Source organism: Rhipicephalus microplus, unplaced genomic scaffold (assembly GCF_043290135.1).
Source record: "Rhipicephalus microplus isolate Deutch F79 unplaced genomic scaffold, USDA_Rmic scaffold_14, whole genome shotgun sequence".
Classification (NCBI taxonomy): domain Eukaryota; kingdom Metazoa; phylum Arthropoda; class Arachnida; order Ixodida; family Ixodidae; genus Rhipicephalus; species Rhipicephalus microplus.
Genome location: NW_027464587.1, coordinates 33,357,923 through 33,383,364, shown reverse-complemented (window position 1 = coordinate 33,383,364; position 25,442 = coordinate 33,357,923). Strand labels below are relative to the sequence as shown.

General features: G+C 45.2%; 1 protein-coding gene across 2 annotated transcripts in view; it reads left to right on the top strand.

Moving 5' to 3' along the window:
* The window catches only part of LOC119180657 (protein aurora borealis), a 221,392-nt gene extending 196,268 nt beyond the window's left edge, over nt 1-25,124 (top strand). For both annotated transcript variants that reach the window (XM_037431768.2, XM_075882950.1), the window contains exon 11: nt 21,794-25,124. In XM_037431768.2, coding sequence (XP_037287665.2) covers nt 21,794-21,933 — 140 coding nt within the window. In that variant the 3' untranslated portion in view covers nt 21,934-25,124. The remainder of the gene's footprint in view (nt 1-21,793) is intronic.
* The last annotated feature ends 318 nt before the right edge of the window (nt 25,125-25,442 follow it).

The window sequence follows — 25,442 nt, the reverse complement described above, 5'->3', positions numbered from 1 at the left end:
GCAGCGAGCTCTGTACCTTTTTCATCCATCCATGCAGGCTACACATTTGTTTGTTTTTTGGTATTTAGCGGCATCTTTGTATCGTATACTCTCATTGTTACTGTAGCTCGCTAGCCTCTGCTGTAACAGCTGTGCTCGTGCATGTCTTCTTTCTTTGTCATGTTCTGGGTGCATGTTTTTTGGTATTTGGCACACAATTATTTTGTCTTTGATTTCGTGGGAAATAGACCGGGGCAGGTGTGCTTATTTTTCGACTGCATAGTCAGAACTGTTTAAAAGTGCTGGTCCTGTTTTTTGTAAGTCTCAATCTTTCTAGTTAGTTCATTTTTTGGGCTTCAATTAACTCTTCTCAGGTATTATAGACCCCCACCTTGAGGAGCTTTGTCTTAGACGTGGTGGGTGAAAGTTCTAAGGCAATTTTATGGACTTTGCTGATGAGGATGTTCACCTTGTTACACTGACGGTTCTTGATGTTCTTGTACGGAGTCCCGTATGTTAGGGTGCTTGTAAGTAATGCTTGAATCATAGTTATGCAGTCCTCCTCTTTGAGTCCATGGCGTTTGCTGGCAACTCGCTTGATAAAATGCATTCCTTGTTGAGCTGTTCATTGTAGCTTATCTATTTCCACTCCACCGGTTTCATTTTTTTGAATAAGAAGGCCAAAAATGCATAGTGTAGAGACTTTGGGAATAGTGATTCCTCCAAGAGTCACTCCAGGATCCAGAATTTTCTGCGGCGGGCGGCCTCCTGTGCGTTTTCGTAAAACCAAGAGTTCCGATTTCTCTGGTGCGCACAAGAGACCACATGTTACAAGGTATTGTTCAGTGACTTGCACTGCTTCTTTCAGCTGATCCTGTTGGGTTCCGGTAGATCCACCTGTGGTCCAGATTGTGAGGTCATCGGCATAAAGTGCATGCTTTATGCCTTTTACTCATTTTAGTAGCTTAGGCAGCGAGCTCATGGCTAAGTTGAAAAGAATTGGTGATATAACAAAGCCTTGTAGTGTACATTTTGACGGCAGCGTGAGTTTTCCTGAGTGAAGATTTCCCAGTCCTACTGTTGCAACCCTGTCGGTAAGGAAATTTTGAACATAGTGATACAGTTTCTCTCCACAGTTGTACACATTTAGATGATGAAGGATGCTCTCCTGGGAGACATTATCAAAAGCCCCTTTCACATCAAGGGCGAGGATAGCTCGTTTACTGCAAGTGTCTAATTGGTCTATTACTTCCTTTTTAAGTTGCAAAAAGATGTCTTGGGCAGAAAAGTAGGACCTGAAATCAAACATGGTGTTTGGAATGTATCCGTTTTCTTCGAGGTATGGCGTGAGGCAATTTAGAACCATATGCTCAAAAAGATTTCCCACACATGAAGTTAGAGATATGGGGCTGTCACGCGTATATGCTGAGGCCTGGTTCGCTCGTCGGGCGTTGCGAAATGAACCATAGAGGCTGGTGGTACCAAACGAAAACTATCACTTCATTATCATGACAATCACAAAGACGAAACAACAACACAAACACGCACACGTTAAAAAACACAGAAAAGGAGATGTCTTAATGACGCGTGTTTCAACGTCCGATTTCGTTGGCGTTCTCTAAGTCTCGCGCTTACAGTTGTGGCGTGGCCTCTGGTCCGCTGGGAGTCCCTCTCAGGCGTGATGACACGCCATATCGGTGCTCAACGGTGGCCACGATGTTGAAGACCCACTACAGCGGTAGCTCCAGTGGTTTCTCGCCGAGGCAGGTGCTGGGGCGGGATACACTGCAGACCAGGGTCGGCGGTGGCTCCGGGGCTGCTCGCCGAGGTCGGTGCTCTGGCGGGAAACTGCGGACCAGGGTCGGTGGTGGTGGTTTTGGGGCTGCTCGCCGAGGTCGGTGCTCGGGCGGGAAGCTGCAGACCAGGATCAGCGGTTGCTCTGTGCGCTGCTCGCCGGGTCAGGTGCTCGGGCGAGAACTGCCGTCCAGGATCAGCGGTTGCTCCGTGAGCTGCTCACCGAGTCAGGTGCTCGGGCGAGAACTAGGGGCAGCGGTACTTCCTTGCGCTGCTCGCCGAGTCAGGTGCTCGGGCGGGAGCCTGGAGCGAGACCAAGTCCGAACTTCCACAGCTCTTCCCCCTCGAACGCCACATCCCGGCTCTCACATTCCTCAGTCGCCTCGCGCCCTCTTCTTTTTCTTCTTCTCCCTCATTCCAGCATTTTAAATTACCTATTCAAGACAACTTCTTTCTCTTCCTCTTTTCTTCATCTTGTCATTCTTGACAGTGGCCCCCAATTTTTTTAGTTTTCGCTCCACGAAAACTGTCGTCCCCACTAGCACCATACACTTCACTGTACCACACAACCCTTACCTGCACGATACAGCACTTCACTTCACGGCACACCACGTCACTGCACGGCATACTTAAATCCACAGTGGCACCACTAGACTTGCCTACACTAACACGCAGATCCATCTTCGTGAGTCACAGTCACACTTCACTGTCACCCCACATCATCCATGAAACAATGATACTAGGTATGTGTCCGCACGGAGTTTCCTCTGTGGGACACTGGTTTTATAGGTCCTATAATGTCCACTGCGACTCTTTTAAAAAGTTGCTCAATAATAGGCGTAGTTCTCAAAGGTACCTTCGAGACCAAACCTTTTTGTGTGGTTCTCTGACATGTGTCACAAGATCGCACAAACCTTTTAATGTCGCTTTGCATGCACGGCCATAAAAACTCTTCAGCGACCCTGCTAGTTGTCTTTCTTACTCCCTGATGGCCAGCCCTAATAGTGTCATTTGCCAAGTCTAGAACAGCCCTTCGTAAACTCACCGGCACTGCTAACTGTCTCTTTTCTCCTCCCTCATGGGTCTTGACTATTCTATACAGCAGCCCTGAAAGCTTCTCAAACTTGTGCACGACCGGACTCCTCTTACAATAGATCCATTTGCCCTGAATCTCAAAACACCGTCGCAGCGTACTGTCTGCTTCCTGCATTTTCCCCATTTCTGCTGCAGTTATGTCCATGGCTGCTACTGAGTCGTTCTCCTTGATGCCCTTCTTTTCCTTTTCCCTCTTGTTCCTCGTAGCTTTCTCCACGGCATAGGCGGAATCTTCCCTGGTATGCTGATCAACACATCTCTCGTCACGTTTATCCATAACCTTATGAGGTTGGAACTCCGTACCCTCAGCGCACGTTGTAGTAGGCAATCTCCAGAGGGGATGCGGATCGTCAACTCCTCCGACCCCTGGCATATTACCGAGAATCACGTTGTAAAGAGGGTCTTTGACACATCGGGCTTCAATCCAACCGCAGTAATACGGCGACAAAATCAGTACCCTAGCAACTGGCATCCACCGTACTGTTCCATCAGCCAACCGAACCGGCTTTTCTGTACCCGTGATATTCGTTTCTGGCACCATGGATTCTCTTACAAGTACAATGTTGGAGCCCGTGTCTCGAAGTACCGACACTTTACGTCTGTGCAACATCCCCACGACCACTGGCATAGCATTTTCGACTTCTCCCGCCTTGACAGATGCCGTAACAGCACTTGTCTTATCCTTGTCCTCCTGGTCACGTTGTTTTTCCCTGTCAGCATCAGTAGAGCTTTCATCTGCAACCATGCAAGCCGTTTTATTTCCTGACCGATCACGACAGGTTTCTGTTGTGTGCCCACGCTTTCCGCACAGGTCGCATTTCGACGATGAACTGTGAGTGCGACCCGCGGCACAATTTGCTGCTCTATGCCCAATCTTGTCACAGAGGTAGCATTTGACTGCGCTCCGGGTTTGCTTTTTTTTCTCCAAACCTCTCTCATCTTGGGCTTTCCCTAGATTCCTTTGCCCTTGAGCTTCCAAATAACGGTTGGCGTGTTCGGATAGCTCAGCCACCGTCTTCAAGTTCCTCTCCTTCAGGAATATTGCCACTCCCTTGTGACACGAGGCCAGGAATTGTTACACAATCATGCTATCTCTTAGATCCTCGAATGATCTCTCTATGTTAGCCATCTCCAACCACCGATCGAAGTAATTGGAGATTCGAGCAGCGAACTGCTGGCCTGTCTCATTTTCCTGTGGTTTCGAGCTCCGGAATTTCTCTCGGAAACCCTCGGCAGTTAATCTGAAGCGTTGGAGCAGAGCCCTTTTTACCTTGTCGTAATCTAGCGCATCCGCTGCTGGCATACGGCTAAAAACAGCCAGTGCCTCTCCCGCAAGGCACATGCTCAATCCAGTCGCCCAATCACTCCTCTGCCAGCCTTGTCCTATCGCTATTCTCTCAAACCGCTGTATATAAGCGTCGAGGTCATCTCGCCTTTCGTCAAAAGGTGCAATTAACTTACGCGGGCTCATTTTTGGTGGCTGGGGTACGATCTCTGACCTATCTGGTACTTCCACGCTAGTGCTTACGCGCAACTGCAATTTTTTTTCCGTGAGCTCCTTTTCCAGCATTAAGTTTTTATGAGTTCGCTCGTTAGCGGCTTTCGCTCTCTCTTCAGTGGCTTTCGCTCGCTCTTCATCTTCTTTCGCGGCCTCTGGTGCCTCTGCACGCTCTTCACGTAATCTTTTCTGTTCCTCATGATAGAGCGTCATTATAGCTTCAGCTGATAATCCTGCAGCACTACCGGCTGCCATCAAGCGTTCCAGATCCATCTCACGGCTCCCGACAGACCTAGGCGTGTGACAAAGTTACATGGATCCTGGCAGGCTCGCCATTGTCACGAATATATGCTGAGGCCTGGTTGGCTCGTCGGGCGTTGCGAAATGAACCATAGAGGCTGATGGTACCAAACGAAAACTATCACTTCATTACCATGACAATCACAAAGACGAAACAACAACACAAACACCCACACGTTGAAAAACACAGAAAAGGAGATGTCTTAATGACGTGCGTTTCAACGTCCGATTCCGTTGGCGTTCTCCAAGTCTCGCGCTTACAGTTGTGGCGTGGCCTCTGGTCCGCTGGGAGTGTCTCTCAGGCGTGATGACACGCCATATCGATGCTCAACGGTGGCCACAGATGTTGAAGACCCACTACGGCGGTAGCTCCAGTGGTTTCTCGCCGAGGCAGGTGCTGGGGCGGGATACACTGCAGACCAGGGGCGGCGGTGGCTCCGGGGCTGCTCGCCGAGGTCGGTGCTCTGGCGAGAAACTGCAGACCAGGATCAGCGGTTGCTCTGTGCGCTGCTCGCCGAGTCAGGTGCTCGGGCGAGAACTGCTGTCCAGGATCAGCGGTTGCTCCGTGAGCTGCTCGCCGAGTCAGGTGCTCGGGCGAGAACTAGGGGCAGCGGTACTTCCTTGCGCTGCTCGCCGAGTCAGGTGCTCGAGCGGGAGCCTGGAGCGAGACCAAGTCCGAACTTCCACAGCTGTTCCCCCTCAAACGCCACGTCCCGGCTCTCACGTTCCTCATTCGCCTCGCGCCCTCTTCTTTTTCCTCTTCTTCTCCCTCATTCCAGCATTTTAAATTACCTATTCCAGACAACTTCTTTCTCTTCCTCTTTTCTTCATCTTGTCATTCTTGACAGGGGCGAAAATTCTGCATAGTCAAGGGCCTGTTCGGTTTAGGTATCATAGTTGCTTCAGCATGTTTTCACTCTGGTGAAACTCTCCCTTCTTCTCAACATGTATTCATATAGCCAAGAAGCGAATCAAGTGTTTGGCCGTCAAGGTTGCAAAGAATCTTGTTGTTGATTTGGTCCTTGCCGGGAGTCGTATTGTGAGTAAGGTTGCTCAAAATCACACACATTTTTGCTTTAGTGAAATGGCAGATTAGTTCATGATTGGGGTGGCCTGTGTATGAATTGAATTTTCGGTGGATCCGTCTCTTGCAAACTATTCCGTGGAACTTCTTCTTGGCTTATGGCTTTGTCTTCTGTCCCCGGGTAATTGTATATAAGATGCTGAACAGACTGTCTAGTGGCTTTCTTATGTTTTTTATTTGCAAAGGGTGTTTTAAGCACTGCCCAGATACATCTGGATAGTTCTCGATGCTTTGCTGCCGTGGCTAAAATGTCCTTGGTCCACTTTTTTCGATGCCTTCTGACGTAGTGCTTGTAGTTTCGGAGTGAAAGGCTTGCCAATTGGTAACTTTTGCTGTTCTAATCCGTAATCTGGTTTTTGCATGCGGTATGATGTTTGCACTATTTCATGATCACCACCTGAAGTTTCGTCCAGGCAACTCCATTCACATTTTTTCATTCTATGAGTCAATGTGAGATCAGGGCTTGTGTTATTTTTAATGCGTGTAGGCACTTGAGGGTCATTGAGCAGAAGGAGTGAAAGCTAGGCTGGTTGATAATAGTATTTGAACATATTATAACACAGCGCTCGACTACGCGGACACAAAAGAAGAAAAGACAAATTGTAGCGCTGTGGTTTGTTCCTTTTTCTTTTGTGTCCATGTAGTCGAGCACTGTGTTATAATATGTTCAAGTTGTTAAACAAGATGAGTTGATAATGCTAAGCAGCATTGTGAACTGCCTCATTTTTCCTGAGGGTCCAAGTGTAGCCCCAGGCTACATGAGGCGCAATAAAATCGCCGCGACAATCAGCTTATTTCTCTTAGCTATATGCTTAACTTCACAAAGGAATCTGTTGAGATCTTTTAGATGATCTCGTGGAGGGTTGTATATACATGTATTCTAAACAAAAAGGCTTTGTTGGGCTTTTCTTTCAGGGACGATTTCCATGAGGGTATATTCGATGCAATGTGCAGCGACGTGATGCTGGGTGGTGATGCTTTTTTTGGATGGAATTGCCATTCTTGTTTTGCCATTGATGTGAGTATGGCACCCTCGGACATGAAGTTCTTTTGCTTCAGTTTCTTGAATAGCGATGATGTCCGATTCCGGTTGTGTGCACAGCTGTACAAGGTTGTGTCTTTTTCTTTGAGTAGAATGGCAATTTTATTGCCATAACTTGGTGTACTGGTGTTGTTTGGAATCCTGCTTATTTGTCCCCACCATTTTGACTGCTGAGGTTTTCTTAAATGCAGGCTTCACGAAAAGGGTGCTTGGTTTCTTACGAGCTTGTTCCTTTTCACGTTCTAGTGTTAGGTTGTTTTGGCTCAATCCCTTGCCCATTTGGGCGATTTCAAGCTTGAATCACTAAATGACTGTTTGCACCGTCGCTGTTACCTTTGCCATCATTGATTCCATGGCGATTTTGAGGCATGCTTTGAATGTTGTCTCAATTGCTTGAAGGATATGTGGATTTTCGGCTTCGTGTTTCGGTGGAGGTGTGGTAGATGCGTTCTCCTACTATGTTGCATGAGAAGATCCAGCTTCCCTTATAGATTAGTCTCTCCTTGTGCTGGTTTCTCTTTCTTCTCATGTTATGTTCTAGGTCTTTATTCTGTCTGCGTAATGTTATTTCTTCCTCGTGCCATGATCCACGGGCAGAGGAGGCGTTCCTTCTAGGCGTTGTGTTGTGTGTAGCTTCAGCAGCGATTTCTGCCCAACTGAGCTTTTGCTGGCCACTCTTGGCGTTTCTTGCTTGTTCCTCGCATGTCTCGCTCTCTACTTAGGGGCTCAATCGCGAACGCAGCGATAGGGGTATGCTGGAAGAAGGTTCACCTGGGCAGGGCACAGGGTGTTTCTGTTTTTAGATCGACTGTGTTCTATTATGTGAAGAGGCAAAGGCGCTGGCTTTAGCTTATTTTGAAATTCTCTGCTTGCTGTCTCGTGAGGTAATTCGCAAAGTTTGCAGATCGGTTCTTACTCATAATTGGGATCAATGTGCAGTTTGGCACACCTATTGCGAATTCTAGTATCGGGGTTCGGACAAACATCCTGCCAGTGCCCTATATCCCCACATGTTTTGCAGAACTGCACAGATTTCTGATAAGGTCTGGAACCGGTGAAAGAGCTTGCTACCTTCTTTACGTAAAAGGGGACATGGGGTCCTTCGAAAGTGGTTACTGCAGATGAAGACTTGTCCAACATTCTGGTGTGCAGGATCGTGCAGTTTTCATTTGCTGCTAGCAGTTCTTTGAGTCTTGCATCCGTCGTACCCGGTGTGATTCTATGGACGACACCACTAACTGCGCCCGGAACCGGCTTGATGTATAGAGTTAGTTCAAATGTGGCAGTTCCAAGGCGAATGCTGGTGACTTCAGCCAGTTTGAGTGCATAGTCGTCATCTCCGGAGCTAGTGATAATCAAATTTTGACGCCACTGCGTTTGAGTGATGACATTGGCACTGAAGTCACGAAAATCATATCCACAGGCTCGGGCTATTCCTTCTGAAATCTTTCATCTTCCCAATTGGAAAGTTTTATACCTGATCTGGGTCTGTAGATAGCCCTGTAGCGGTCGCTGACGCCACGACCCAACCGCAATGCCACGTGACAAACGAGTGACCTCGACGTTCTGATTGACGGCCGCAGCGTCGCAGCTTTCGTCAACACCGGAACCGACTATTCTGTCATCAGTGGGACATTCTCCGCCATAGTGAAAAAAGTCTAGACCGCATGGAGAGGCCTTGAAATTCGGACTGCTGGAGGCCATCTAATAATGCCCGCTGGGCTCTGCACAGCAAGAGTCACCATCAATGAGCAGACTTACCCTGCAAGCTTTGTAATCCTACAGCAATGCTTCAGAGATGTGATACTTGGGATGGACTTTCTTTGTCAACACGGTTCTGTCATCGACCTGAGGTCTGAGTCGATCACACTAACGTCAGAAGAAGCACGGCCGCCCCACATGATGCCCCCTACCCATGCTTTAAAGATGACTGAAGAGCAGGTCGCCATTCCACCTTTCATCAGCGTAATCATTTCTGTCAGCACAGATGAACACACAAGCCTTGAAAGCGTCATCGAGAGCAATTAGCACCTATTTCTAAACCATCACATCTATGTCGCAAGACGCATAGGCGAGCTACGTGAGGGCAAAACAAAGGTATGGCTGGCAAACTTCAGCCAGGAAAATAAGCACCTAAATGTTGGTATGATGGTAGTCTATATCAATGAATTTGTGGACGCCAGCAGCACTCTCATTCTCTTCGATGCTGTCGAAGCTTCTATAAATCGTTGTATCCATCCAGATTTTGTCGTCAACCTGAAGCCTCCAAAGTGCGAGCAAGACCAGCTCAAGACTCTGCTCCTACAATTTAAGGACTGCTTCTCGGGATCGTCCTGATTTCGGCGAACCCCAGTTGAGAAACATCGCATCATAATAGAAGAAAGTGATCGACCAGTTCGACAAAGCTTGTACTGAGTTCCGATGCGTGAACGCGAGCCCGGGAAGAGGCAAGTCAACGAAATGCTACGAGATGACATAATTCAGCTGTCAAAGAATCCGTGGGCGTCACTTGTAGTCTTAGTGAAAAAAAAGGACGAAACCCTATGTTTTTGCGTCGATTACCACTGCCTGAACAAAATGACGCAGAAGGACGTGTAGCCTCTCTCACGTATTAACGACACCCTGAATCGTCTGCACAGCGCGAAGTACTTTTCGTCGATGGACCTCAAGACCGGCTATTGTCAAATCGAAGTCACTGAGAGAGATTGAGGGAAGGCTGCCTTTATCACACCAGACAGCCTCTTCGAGTTCAAGGTCATGCCATTCGGTCTTCGCTCTGCACCGGCGAGGTTCAAGCATGTGATGGACGATACCTTTCTGGCTGGATTAAAGTGGCAGACTTGCCTTGTGTACTTGGACGTCGTCGTGTTTTTCTCGAGCTTCGACGGGCATCTCCGGCGCATTGAATTAGTAATTAAAGCTATCAAGACCTCCGGGCTCACCCTAAAGCCCGAAACGCGTTGCTTCACGTAGGAGGAGCTCTTGTTCCTGGGACATGTGATTAGCCAGTCTGGAGTCCGGCCTGATCCACGGAAAACAGCCGCCATTCCTGCTTTTCTACAACCCAACGACAAGAACTCAGTAAGCCTATTCCTCGGATTGTGCACCTATTACAGGCATTGCATTTTGTCAAGGGGCTTTTCGCAGATCATTGAGTGAGCCGCTAACTCGCCCCACGAAAACAAATGTCGAATTTAGGTGGGACACGGCAGAAAAGGAGGCATTTTAGAAACTTAATTGACGGCTGCAGGCACCGCTACTGTTTCCACATTATGATGAATACGCCATTATGATGAATAGCTCAAGGGCCGGGCTAGTGTCGTCTCAAAAGTATTCAGGCGAGGACTGGCGTCATTTTTCTTAAAAAACAACGTCCTCGTAAAGAAGAAATTGTTTACGGCCCGAGCCAGCTACCTTATCGCTGTACCATCGGCAATGCGACGAGAAATTCTGCAGGCCCTTCACAACGACCCAACTGCTGGCCACCTTAGTTTTTCCCGCCCGCTTACGAGAATGCAAGAAAAATACTACTAGCCACACCTTTCCGCCGACGTCGCTCATTACTTGAGCACATGACGGAAGTGCCAGTGACGCAAGACACCGCCGACAAGGCCAGCAGCACTTCTGCAGCCCATCGATCCACCTTGCCGACCGTTCCAGCTAATCGGTATGGACTTGCTTGGGCCGTTCCCGGCGTCAGCTGTTGGAAACAAATGGATTAACCTAGCTACCGACTATCTTACCCGTTACGCCAAGACAAAAGCCCTGCCCAAAGGTAGTTCATCTTAGGTAGCCGAATTCTTTGTCAAAAACATTGTCCTGCGTCACGGCACCCCGGAGGTCCCCTATCACTGACAGAGGTATGGCATTTACCGCTGAGCTAACCCAGGCGATTTCAGCATACAGCCAGGCAAGTCACTGCTGTACAACAGTGTACCATCTACTTACCAATGGCCTCGCCGAGTGGCTAAAGAACATCATCGTCGACATGCTGGCCATGTACGTTGAGGTTGAACAGAAGACATGAGACGCCATCCTTCCGTACGTGAGCTTCGCATACAACACTGCTGTTCAAGAAACGAAACAGATGATGCCATACCAGCTGGTCTATGGAAGGACCCCAGCAACGACGCTCGATGTGAATGACTACCTTCTGCGCTTTGAAAAGGCCCGACAACTCGCCCGCCTTCGCAGCAAAAACCAACAGAGGACCGACAGCCGCCGTTACAATCTTTCGATGACGCTTTGTGGAATACTACCCTGGTGAACGTGTTTGGGTATGGACGCCGATACGCAGACGTGGACTCAGTGAAAGACTTCTGCGGTGGTACTTCGGGCCATACAGGGTAGTTAGAAGCCTCGGCCCACTCGATTACAAGGTTGCCCCCGACGACATCACCAACTCTCAATGACCCTGATTGCGACCTGAAATTGTCCACGTCCCGCGTCTCAGCAAAGTTCTGTTTGGCGTCTCATACCCCAGTTGCCAGACTTTGGGGTGGTTGTTGCCAGACTGCTGCTAAGTTTGGTGGAGAACTTTGCCGCTGTAGTTGTGGCTTCTCTGTGAGGCTTTGGTGTCGTCCGCGGTACATTTTGCGAGTGCGTGAGCTACGTTGGCCGTTTTAATTGATGGAATGAACATAAAATGCGGGTTGCAAAAGTCGGGGCGCATTCTCTTGCTATGTGTGCTGCTATGCAACTAAAAAGAGATCGTGTCTCAGAGTTAGGGAATCGACGACGCGTCGTCCGCCTTGCATTTCAAGATTGCTTGTGTAATGAACTTGTTTGTGAGTGTGTGTAAGACGTAATTAACAGAATCAGTGCCAGTGTGTATCATACTGTAATGAACAGAATCAGTGCCAGTGTGTATCACTGTAACTTGATGCTGTTTATTGGCCACAAGTACAGCCAATTAAATAAACACCTTTCATTTGGAAGAGTCGTCTCTAGCTTTGTCAGCATCACATACGCGATCTACCCAAAGGATCTAACGTCATTGTCAGCTTCACGCAACACCTTTCACGGGGCCCAGCTAAAGCCCTATTACCCCCCTTCGACTTCATTTGCGTAGATTAAGCACCGGGACGGTGCTTGCACCAAGGGGGGGTTCTGATTAGAGCACTGCACGGGCCCAGGCTGGGTAAGGCATCGTTGTATCGGGCTCGGGCCGGAGTCAGGCCAGTATTAGGCCCGGGTCTTATACACAGGTTGTTTCAAGAAATGGGCCTAATATTATTTAAAGATTTCAGAAAGGAGGCATTTGCATGCTACTTGCGGCGTTCCATTAACTTTGGCACAGGGCATCTGTATATGTATACAAACCTTTATTACGAAGTTTGAAGTTTGGTTTATTTTGCCACACAAAGTACAAAAACTTCAGATGTAGTTTGGAAGGTGAGAAAAAAGCTACGCATATTTTACTTGACTGGCCCCACATCCCATTACCCAGCAGCGGACACTTTAGCAGAATAAAATTAGAGCAATTTACAGAAAGGGTCTTCGAAATTCAAAACAAGGTTATTTAAAATATAAATATATACGGACACTTTCGAAGAAACAAACAAAACATGCGCACAAAAGGTAACAACAGTAGCAATTTTTCATAACTGGTACTAGTAAAATAGGGGGTACATGCGAATATATAACTAAAAATCGAGACACTAGGCAATAACAGGCAAATATACAAGAAGCAAGTGCGATTTATTATTCACAACAGTAAATAAAGGAATTAAAACAATTACCTTTTTATTGAGGGCGTTGTCGAAGTGAATAGTGCTCACTGTATGGGGCGTCGATTTCGGTTTGACCAGCTAAATTAGCCAAATTCCATCGCTCTGCAGTGATTACTAGTGGCCACTTTTCCAAAATTTCAAAGTAGCTGTACTATTGGTATGGAATAACTTTGATTTGCCCATTTGACTCGACCAGCTATTTCCACTGGTTAAAAAGTTAATTGTATAACTTTTATTTTTAAAATTACTGTCGTAAACAATGTTTCTACACACATGAAGATGCCTTCTGCCAAAGTAAAATAATGCTGTAGGTAGGATTAGATGCTTCCTTTCTGTGATATTTAAAAAAAAATAAACACATTTCGTGGAACACCCTGCATATCGATATGATGGCATGTCTATGCTGTTTGGTTTTCTTGTTTTTCGGGGTTTAACACCCCGAAGCGACCCAGGTTACATAAGATGTTGTGGTTGAGGGCTTCTGCAGCTAAGTTAGACCATCTGAAAACGAAATGTACAAGATGTTTACCAATTTACTCCTTCGGTGTACTACACGCAAATCAAGGAACTCGTAATGTAAGTTTGCCCTATTATATTGAGTGAAAGACGCTGTTGCATAACGTAAGGAAAGGTTTGCCAGGTGGTACTGCTGCAACAGCAAAGGTGCACTGAAAACGCTATATAGTGTACACAAGATGTGCGGGCTTGTTTATAGAGATATATTTCAAGTGGGCATATACATTCACATGCCCGCCACGCCTTTTTTCCAATGCGACTGCTGAGTCATGAATACGTCCAGAGATGCTGTTGGTGCACTTTAAGCGCGAGATTCGGAGTGAATTGTATCACAGGCACGTCACTCAGTGCAAATGTTGCCGTTTTTTTTTTTTGTACTAGCAAGGCCGTTGCAGATATTTAGCACTTGGCAATTATCCAAAAATGTTCAGCATTTAACTGGAATGCCCTTTGTACGCAACAAGTTTTTGCTTAGTTTACGGCCACCTTTGTGTTTTTTGCGGTTCTACAGTAATTCATACGTGTCCTCATTTATCCAGGTGCAAGTGTTCTCATGGAAATCAAAAAGGTGCAAACACTCGCGCGAACGAAGTAAGAGCTCTGTATAAGGAAAGTCATGATTATAATGTTGATTTACTGCTGCACCCTTCAAAAAAAAGGCGGGGGAGGGTATAGGCAAGGAATGTATTATTTATTTTATTTATTTATAATACGTCAAGGGCCCATTCAAGGGGTGTTACTTGAGGTGGTAGACAGTTCACAAACAGATGATTTGTTCGATGGCTTCTTTGAAATGGACGATGCTGGAGTGGAGCACGACGTCAGCAGGAAGATCGTTCCGTGCTATTGATGTTTGCACAAAAAATGAAGAGTGATGGACTGTGGTATGTACACGGGGTGAATAAACGGCTTTCGAATGGCTGATATGGCATGAAAGACGATGAGCTAGAACGATAACATGGTTTAGGTGCAATGCATGATAAAATATATGATAGAAACACTGTCTTGAAACTTTGCGGTGCGAAGCTAAGTTAACCTTGTTAGCACGAAATTTTAGCTCAGTGACGCTACTGTGATAGGAATAGTCCGAATAAATGAATCTGGCTGCATGATTTTGGATAGATTTGAGTGTTTTAGTAAGGATGACTTGATAGGAATCCCAGATGGCACATGCGTATTCTAGCTTCGGGCGAACTAGTGTTAGAATGGTTAAAAGTTTAACAGCAGGCGGGGCTAGACGTAAGTTTCTTCAAAGATATCCAAGAATGCGGTTTGAGTCATTAGTGGTGTTCATAATGTGGTATGACCAGGTGAGATCCGAAGGTAGAGTGATACTAAAGTATTTACATGAATTAGCTGCTGTAATTTCAGAATCGGACAGGAAGTATTTTTTGGAGGAATAAGATTGTCGGCGATAGAAAGAAATGGCACAGGTTTTCTTTTTGTTAAGGGACATCAGCCAGTTTTCGCACCATGATTGAATAAAAAAAACGTCTGATTTTATGATGACAGTGTCGCTTTCATTGTATACAAGGTTATAAATGACACAGTCGTCTGCGAATAGACGAGTGTTAGAAGCTAAGTTATTGAGGAGGTCGTTAACATAGATTAGGAATAGCAGAAGTCCAAGGACGGTGCCTTGAAGTACGCCAGAGGTTACAGCGGATAGGGAGGAGCGATGGTTGTTAGCACAAACGAACTGCTTACAGTTAGTCAAGAAGTCACATATGCAATTAAAAACAAGACAATTAAGGTTAAGACGTGAAAGCTTCAAAAATAATCTGTTATGGGGAACTTTGTCGAACGCTTTTTAGAAATCAATGAAAATGGCGTCTACAGGTATGTTAATATCCAGGCTAGAACTTAGGTTGTTAACAAACAGGGTGAGTTGAGTGTCACATGAAAATGATATGTATTGGCACCTTTTACCGCATAAATGTTTGATGGCGCCAGTTGAGGAATTTTTCATTTCTTTAGACTTCTTCCCCCATTTCTGCTGTTTTTGGATATGAACAGATAAGTACCATACATTGAAAATGGAAACATGATCCCCTACTCTTGCAAAAAATTTAACATATAACAAGCGTTTATTTTATGTTTCCTTGTTGTCTGCAGAGGACCTAGCTGCTTGCGTCGCATAGTTTGGCAAGCCGCATAGTTGCTTCATTAGGGACCTTACGTTTGTTAAAAATTCCAAGAATGCCTGCAGCTTGACTCGACGAAGTATCTCTGGCAGACATGCTGTTTCTTGTTTGCCCTTCACCTTTATTTCCCCACCGTAGTCGCCGCTTTTTCCTTTCGGCCATACATATCACCTTCTCCTACATTGTCTTTGCGCGAGCGAAAAGCCTGCAATCACAGCCGCACTTCGCTGCCCTATTCGCACCGAGGTCTTGGGCCATCGGCGACTGGGCAACCCACTTTCCTGCTTTGGATCCCTACGGGCAATCGCGCTCCGGACACCCGATATGCCATTTTCGACGGGGAGCGCTAAATAAGCCACCAGCTGGTTCACTTCAGCGCTTTGACAGTTGTTTTAGAAACCCTGAGTATGGTCTTGTTTTAATACTATAAAAAAATTGCGCCTGACAAGGAATTAAGAGACGAAGAAAGGTAGCGGGGCAGAGGCTTGTTTGTTCTTGGGCTGTTCGAATGTACGCCATGTTGTGGGCATCGCTGCACTGAGCACAAAGAGAGATTTTCCCACAAAGACATGACACACTCAAAGATTAAAGGCCGTCACACGTAGAGGACGATATAGGCATCTTCAGGGAACAACGAGGACGCGGCTCGCTTGCTAATGGCTGTGGCTCCCTCTGACAAATCCATGGAACTGTGGTGGCGGCAACTCTGGGAAGAAGGGTCGGGCAAATAACCTTCTTGTTTTGAGCGGAAAAACAGCGTAGGTTGGAGAGAGCTGAGGGGTTGACACAAGAGCTTTAATTTATGTAACGCTGCCCAGCCTGGAGGATTCGTCCCAGAAGTAGCTAGAGCGTGTGTATGTTAATCTTCTGCATGCCGTAATAAATGACGTTCGCAGAAGATGTGTTACCCCTACTTAGCAGCCCTTTACTCAGCATGCAATTATTTAAACTCAAACAAAAAATATCTGCTATTTTTTCCACTTTAGGGTTTAGTATATTTTGTAGTTGTTCTTTGAAATGTAAAAATAAGATTGTATAGTTAGCTCTATGTACATGAGACAGCCTGCTATGACTACAATTACATTTTATATTACTCTCCAAATATTTTGCAAAGTATAACGAGAAGTTAACCGAAGGTATGCAGATTACACCAGTAAAAGTCGTGACACTGAAATTAGTTCCACAGCCCTCACTAGAATATACCTTCGTGCGGCAGGTATCTTAACAATAACCGAAGAGTGGACAGTGCTTCGTTAATGTTCAAGGCATGATTGGGTGAAACGAGCTGGGCCGGGTTAGGCCCCAACCTTTTGGGCCCTGGCCGGGTATGGGTTGTATTTAAAATCACCGGGCTGGGCTTGGGAGGGCCGAAGCATGAAGTTTTCGGGCCGCACCGGGCCTGCGCTAGAAAAATCGGCCCGTGCAGTGCTCTAGTTCTGATACATAACTGCCACCACAACGCGGAGCATGAAAGAAAAGACGAAGTCAGCTGTGATTGTTGATGAACTGGTGCCATCTTGCTCGCCGAGCTCTGTGCTTCATATATAGGTTAATAAAGAAGTTACTCATAACATTATCGTGGTTTTGCGATGTGAAACCGTAGATATCATTATTATAGTTTTTCTTAAGTGACCAAGAAACGCAAAGAAGACTAGATAGCATTGCTAACGTTGTTGAGCAGATTAGCTTTGCGGCACAGTGAATTCGCAGAAGTCAAGCCTCGTGCGTACCAATTAAGTTATACATGTGCACCCTTCGATAGCGATCAAGCCCAGTTGCAACCCAGTTTTTCAATGGCTCATCTGCGCAAGGTGCGGAAAGGAGGTTGGGAGGTTCACATACGAACTAAGTATGCAGATTATAAACTCTGGGTTAATGCTTTACAGTAGCTACTTTCTCCTTCATGTAATAGCGGCCCTGCACATACTTTTTTCCAGCCTTGGCACACACTTAGTGCGTTAACGCCTATAAGGAATTCTGTGAGTTGTGAAAGCATGGTGATATTGTCAGATTTAAATGTCTTTGCAGCATGCCTACGCACACTAACACTTGCTTACATATCGTCAGGGACGTAGACGCATTTTTTAATGACTAGTACACGCTCTTCAGTCTTTATTTCACAAAAGTCTACAAAACGACCACTTCAATCAAAGCGGTCATGGCAGCTGCCAACTGGCAGGTGCCAAGGACCACTTTCAATATCACTCAAAGTGAGTGCACTGCTTGCCGTATTCACACAGTTTTCAGGCTCACGTGACCACATAACAAACTTCATGCATTTTCTTCAACCATCCTTCCTCGATTTGGAATCTTTTTGTGGCTTCAAAGATGTCACAGAAGGTTAGGAAAAATTTAGGCACTTTCCTGGACACGACTCCACTTGATTACCGTGAGCATTTTGGACTTTGTTCCCACGAAAAGCGTGGCTTTAGGTTTCCAAGGTGTCCTCCACATGAAGATGCATATCGCAAACTCGTGATTTATCCGACAGCCTTTTGTAAATACGTGCAATAGCGTGATACCATGCAGCATGGAGAGCCACATGACGTGGAGCCTAGAAGTGTCTCAGGCACTTGTTAATGTTATAGCCGCTTGTGCATACAGCAGAACTTCGCTGTTGCGTTCCTCACTGCTGTGTTTTCTTGGTTGTTACATTGTTTTTCCTCGATCCCGGCGCTCGCATAGAATTTCATGTATTGCGAACTCTGCCGTAACGGCGGAACTGTGAGCGCATTACTGCATGATGTGTCGCAATCTAGTCCACCAAGTCTACCTGGGCACCGCCATTTATTTTACTTTTGACAGTCTTGACATGGCTTGGCTACGGAACAGGCTACAAGAAGCCGCAGGCGAGTTGGAAAGGTCGCCCATGATGGTTATTCGTGAAATGTGCTATCAGCACTATCACTGTGCTTACAACGAAAGTTTCACTATTGAATGCTGGAAGCGCGTGACACTCAACCACCGCCGCACTTTAGTGACTCGCCTTAAATTGTTGTTGTGTGTCCCAAGTACAGTGCCTAAAATACTTGTAGTGTGATTACCGCCAAGTGGCACGTATAGGGACACTTGAGGCCACTTGGCGATGTATCCACTAAGTGGCATGCTCTCCCGCATGCACGTCAGGCTACCACGAGAAACGCGTCTGCATACTCGACAGCATGCGTCGTGCAGGCTTTTCGTGTTGTTTTTTCCATTCAATTCATGCCTTGAGGAGTGAGGATGGCCAGACGAGAGAGTTACTGTATTGTGCCCGGTTGCCAGAGCAGGTATAAATTGTACAAAAAAAAGTTGTCTTTGTTCAATGTGCCCAAGGAAGTGGTGTTTAAACAGTGGCAACGCAACGTTCTGGGAGCAGACTAGACGCCCGAGCTTGCCTCCCAAATAATTTAGCACCACATCGTGAAAGCATCTCATCGACGGCACTGACGCTTCAATTCAAGCCAGGTAAAAATGGCGAGTTATCACTCGAGCAACAGCACAGAAAAGTGTGATCCACGATTGAAATGGTTATAAATACCAGGGATTTTAGCGTTCCATAGCACCTCGTGTAAGGGTTTCATCTGCTTCAAATTTTTCTTATTCATTTTCTCAGACTTCACATTTTCGGTATTTTGCCGCACGCACACTGTCAGAATCATTTCGCTAATAAAAATTTTTCATCAAAATCTAATAGATTCTGCATCACATTAGTGGATGTTGAATAGACTTCAGTAAGCAAAGTCATGCCATAAGGTTTAATATGGCTCCTTGTTTTACAAAGGTGTCCCCAGTGCTAGTTTATATATTTTTGGTGCTTTAATCACTATTTTTTTAATATTCATCAGATCACACTTGTTGTGATTCATTGCACTGGCCAAAGGTTATGTCATGTTTTACATAAAAGCCACTTTCCTTAATGAGTAACAAAAAAGATAGAGCTCCATAATGCTCACTGGGCCAAAAAAGATGTGCCTTATAATATAGTCTAAGAAACTAAGGTTCCTAGCACTTTTTAAACATTTATTTTTGACGCTTGGCTTCATACCTCTTTAACAGTGTGCAATAAGGTTGTTCTGGAAAAAAGATTGCTCAGGCTGCAACTTACGAATTCAATGTTTTTGTGTAATAAAAAATATTTTATAGCCGATGCTTGGTTTGTAATCATTAAAAGAAAACAGCCTAATGAACACATCATACAAATAAACATGCTGTGGGCATTTGCTGTGCACTTCTGATTTATACATTATCATAACCGTCATCATTCGTTTGGGTCTGTCCTCATTTTCACCGGATGTCACCAACATCGTTATTGGATGTGTCTGCACTCTGCGTCAGACTGCCTGTTTGCTGCCGAATCCTTAAGCTGATAAACACTGTCTACACAAAGACGTCATATGTGGTAGAGGCGGATTTTGGTCTTCAGTTTTCTCCCTGCCTGCTCTACCTCCTCCTGGAGCTTCGTTCAGGCCTCCATTTGGGCCCGCTGTCCAGCAGCACGTCGCAGAACGAGCCTGCCGGCGCTGTTGCCATCTCCAGCCTATATCTATGGGTAGCACCTGCGTCACCATTTCAGCGTTTTCACTCTCCATTTTAACTGATACACACCACAAGATTGCCCATTGCTGCGACAGGCCCTTTAAATATGCCCTTTCTTTCCACACTTACAGCAAGTATTATTAATGTGAGGGCATACTGAATGAGTGTGGCTCAGAGAACTGCAGCAATAACATGCCAGTAGCTGTCTACCGGCAGTCGTTTGCACCTCATGCAGATCAGCAGGATCATCATTGCCTTCTCCCTCCATTTGGTGCAGCTGTGTGGCCATTGACTCTATGACTCGAGTCTCGAGGACATGCTTTCAGGCTGCTTCCAGGGCTAGGGCGCGCTCGAATGCTTTTGGTAACGTCAGTTTGTCGTCCTCTGTAAAGAGTACTTGCTGCACGCCCTCCTACGGTAGTCCATAAACAAAACGATCCCGCAGCGCTTTGTCCTAATTCGCTCCAAACTGACAACTAGGGACAACTTCCGAAGTTAGCAGCATATTCAGGCAAAGACTCTCCTTCGTGCTGTGTTCTGCTATAAAACTTTGCTCGTTCCCCGATTATGGACAGCTTTGGGGCAAGATGTGTATCTGAGAGGCTTTTCAGTTGCCCGAAACTTTTTTCGAATTGCAGGTCCGGTACAGCCAAGGACATGAGCAACCCATACGTATGTGGTCCGATGATGCTGAGGAATGCGTGTACCTTGTCGCTGTCGGGAACCATGTTAATAATCAAAGAGGTCAATCTATCCTTGTATATCATCCGGTCGCTTGCACTGATGTTGAACGACTCTATCTGACCCAGCTTCTCTGTAGATGGCATTGTCACTTCTTCACCGAACTACTCGCTACTTCATTTTTTTTATCCCATCTTCATTGCCAGTGTTGTACCTCGTCCAAGGACTGACAGGCGAGGGTTCCATTGGGGAACAAAAGCAATTATTGCCAGAAGCTGACGGGCTGGTGGTTACATCATGAATGGCCGTACAGTGCATTGAGTGTTACAATTTTATCTCTAGTGGGCGCATGCGTATCAATGACTGTTCGGTTATCAGGTGTGCTATGGTGAACACCACAAACGGCGTTCTCTTCTGATTTACAAGAAGTGGTGAAAAAAGCACCCATCAGAAATTGCTCGAGAAATAACAGAAGCGCACTGTATAGCAAAAGCTGGCCTTGCATCTATCAGTGCCCCTTGGTCGGAACATGTGTACTTCCTTCATCAGGCGAGCAGTCTATGAAACTTCAATTCGTGATGTGATGGTGTTGTTTAATCTTGGTGTTAGGTTCAGGTGTTTTTGCATGCTTGTGCAAGTCTACATATTTGATGCAAATTGCTTTTAAACGTGAGTTGGAAGTTAGGATTGTTTCAGTCTGCTCCGCTGTTTCTTCTTTCCTGTAATGTGCTATACCAGTTCAAGTACAACTAGCCCGAAGATGCACACAGCAAAGCATATATTTTTCAGCCAGCATTAGCAGATAGTCGATGTTCTGTCGCAATAGCAAAGGTATCTTTTAGATACACAGTGCTTTGTGCATTTTTCAGAAACATTTGCCCCCGAAAGTGTCGTCCACGATGTTATTGTCACTGCCCTCCTTCTCTGCATCGGCCCAAATGTGATGGTGGGAGTCTACAACTAAAAAGAAAAAAGATACGGTTGTAGAGGCTTTATGTCTGTGATTATTTTGTGAAAGTTGCTTTGACCATTTTGAAAATTTGATATCAGGGCCTCCACTAATAAGTCCTTCATAATAACCATGGCTCTGACTCTGTTATCATAATGTTAAATCGTGACATTCTATCATGGTCTAATGGTGCTCGACTGCTGACCCAAAAGACATAGGATGGAATCTCAGCCAGGGCAGCCGCATATCACTGGAAGCGAAATGCTAGAGGGCTCTGTGCGTAGATTTAGGCACACATAAAATAAGCACAGGTTGCGTAAGTTTTCCAACTCCTCTGCCACAGCACCCCTGATAATCATGTCATAGTATTAAGACACAAGACCCCAACAATTATTGCATGTTTCCCTAAATTATGAACACAAAAAAATTGATCGGTATTCTGTGGTGGTCATTTCATGCAGATGAGGAAGACCACACCGACGAGAGTGTGGCGACCAGTGGAGGTGCCGGCGACATGTCAGTGGTCACTGCTGCCGACCGGTCTGACTGCATGCAGCTCAGCCCTTGCGCCAGCGGACAGAGGCAGGCTGAGCCACTATGACGACAGCCACACTTTAGTTTTTTAAGACTTTCCTTTTTTTTCTTCTTGACAGTTCTGTCAGCAAGTCTTGTCTATACATCCAGGCCATCTGTGGGTGGAACAGTGTTTTCATTTTTCTTTCTTACTATAGAGTGAGGTGCTAGACGCGCAGTTTGTGTTTATAATCTGCAGCTTGAAGCACTGAAGCTTGGAAGGGAAGGTGCAAGAGTTAGGACAAAATCTCGAACAACCTCACCTGTGTTCATCATTCTCTTTTCTTTGCAATTCTTTACCTTTCTTACTTCACTTCAGTGCCTCACACTGCAAGTTCTGCTGGGCCAAGTCAAACCAGCTCGCCCACATCATCGTTCTCGTGAGTGGATATGTGACTGAAGGAAGTTCTCGTGTGATGTTTGCAATGTTGCTTCTGACTTAGGTTAGAAACTGTTCACGTGGTCCCTACTTTGCCGATCCAGGCATCTTCGAAATTCCCAGAAATTCATACTGTTGTTTTCATCCCTCGTGTCTTCGTGTGTCTTTTCTACTCATGCAGTGCGCACACTTAAAACTAATTGAACGTTAGGGGAAGAATTGCTGACGTGCTTATCTGTGTAACGTGACTAGTCTAGCCAAGATGGGGGAGCTTTGCATTGATGAAAGAATTGAAAATGCAGTCTATGCCACTGTTCTTGCAATCATGCAAATTCATCTCTCTTTTTATGACAGAACCCAAACATTATGCTTCATGATGATCTTGAAAGTCTTTGTAAGCAGAAAAAGCCGTCTAATGAAATATTGCATGATCAATTTTGTGGTTTTTAAAAAGCAGCGAGGTGCAGTACACATAAGAATTTTAGTACGCATCAGTATTTGCTCATGTATAGGCTACCCTTGCATGTAATCTGTGCCTCCAACTAAAAACTGCGAAAATGTATTAAAAAATTTAAGGCCTTCCTCGCATTATTGCGAAGCCAGCTTGTGCCCAAAATACGGGTTTGAAATTTCTGTATATTTTGCATTGGTTATACGTGTGCAAATATGGCTTGCGAGCATTATAAAGTCATGGTGAGACCACTGAACATATTATATTGTCTGAAGGATGCCATACCTGCACACTTTGTATGCCTGAACCTGTTGATATAATTTGACCTGCTGCTCCTCAAGCACTAGTTTTGCATTACTTGACCATTTAGACACAGTTGTATCAGAGCCATTTTTCTTATAAGAATGTCGATGACATTGGTCGGTTGAAACGTTTATATAAAGTCAGCTTTTGCCTACCGTAGTGAAAGCTTTTAGGCTCAATTTATATTTTTTCATGGTCCAGCTACGTGTGCAAAGATGCGATAGTCATTAAATATCGAAACTGACGGGAACAGCACAAAAACGGGATGGAGAAAAAGTGATCACACAACGCAAGCACTGACAAACAAATGTGTGTAAATCTATTATACCGGGAACTATATAGCTGAAAACCGAAACAAGATTAAAACCATCACGTGCACATAATGATGAAATGCAAGAAGAATCTGCCACTAGTCGAAATGTCCCATGCTAACTTCTCAAAAACATAATAATCCAGGAGGACGAGTGAAGGCTCACTGACACACATGTTTCCTTTCTTCTTGATATGAAAAACCTCGTTTATTTCCTGCTCTGTGCTCTTACAATACTTGAGAGCATCTTGCAGTTATGAAAAAGTGGGGCACAGCCGCACAAAGAACAATGGGCTGCTAAGGTGCTGCATGTTGAAGTTCTGAGATAGTTTGTGTGCTCTCTAAGGTGGTCGCTCAAACAGTGACCGGTCTGTCCACTATAGGTGCTGCCACAAGACAATGGAATAAAACACAACATTGCTAATGCACTCTTGAGAGACCTCACGAACAATCTCAGGACTTCAATATGCAGCACCTTAGCAGCCCATTGTTCCTCATGCGGCTGCGCCCCGCTCTTTCATAATTGCAAGATGCTCTCAAGATATTCGAACAAGGCAGAGTGCGAAATCCAGGAAACTCTCCATGTTAAGAAGAAAGGAAATATGGATCGGTAAGCCTTCACTCCCCCTTTTGCTTTTGAGCAGTTAACATGGACATCTCGGCTTTTGGTGGATTATTCTTGCATTTCATGTTGATGTGCACATCAAGGTTTTAATTTTGTTTCCATTTTCAGCTATATACTTCCCAGTGTAGTAAACTTACACACAGTTAGTCAGTGCTTTTGTCGTGAGATAATTCTTTCTCCGTCCTATTTTTGCTCTGTTCCCCTCGGTATCATGTACCAACTGGCCTTTCAACACACCCTTTTGAAATAACGAAACAGTCTGTCTATAGTCCTCAGATTTTTCGCATTGCTGTGATCATGCAGACATATTGAGGTCAATTGTATGCTTTCTATTCAGAAAACATAATGGGGCTTTTCACTACTGCAAAAGTTTGGAAATTCAAAACCTTAGGCAAGTTGATTCGCTATAGAAAGAAAAAAAATGTCATCATGGACACAAGAGAAAAGAGGCACAGCGTAAATGCACTCCCTTATTGATTCTCTTGTGTCTGTGCAGTTTTGTCCAACATTTTCTGCAAAGTTTAACAGTGTGAGGCCGAGAAACACATTCGACACAACCGCAATGAGCTTGTACACACTGTGAAAGTGCTCATACACATTTACTTTTATGCAGTTTGACGTTTTTGAGTTTTTAGGCATGCTGACAAAGAATGGACAGTTTTCAGAAATCTGCAAGGCCGCCTTTCTGTAAGTTTTGCTTTCCAACTAAAAACTCGTGTTTACAGACTGCTTTTCTCGCTCATTGTGCTTTGACCTCTTTGAATTCTTGTGAAGGCACGCGAGTACAACACATATTTTTCCACTTTGTACATAACCTCAGCTATCGCATGGTAGACGGCGTAGAACCTGTCATTCGTAAGAAAAAGGGAGAAGGCAAAAACACAATGAGCGAGAAAAGCAGTCTATGAAGGAGAGTTTTTGGTTGGAAAACAAGCCTTACAGGAAAGCCTGTTTGCATATTTTTGCAAACTGTCCATTGCTTGTGTATCATATTAGTCTATTTTTTTTCCTCTAAGTTTTTATCTTTTATGCTGTTGAAATTTTTATATAAGTACAATACCCTTGTTTACACAAGTTGGCACAATGTAATTTCGACAGTGACGGGTTTAAATGATGAAAAAAATATATATATCATGTGTGTTGCTTCTGTTTTTACTGAATTCCTGTGTCTCTACCTCTCTACATGAAGGAGCAAATGTTGTAGATTGTGGGCAAATTAGTTTAACATTTTTTTACATATCAGCTCATTGGCCCTGTCTGACAGATTTATTCATAGCAGACACTTTAAAAACTCAAAGCAGTCGTCAATCCATATTATACATAGTCAAGAGTTCGAGGGAATATTGTCTGCTGAGATGTAGGCACATTACAGTCGACTTCTGGTAATACGAAGTTAACGGGAACTGCAGAAAACTTATAAATTAACAAACTGCCAGTTAAGCATTAAATACAGCACTTTTTATTGCTTC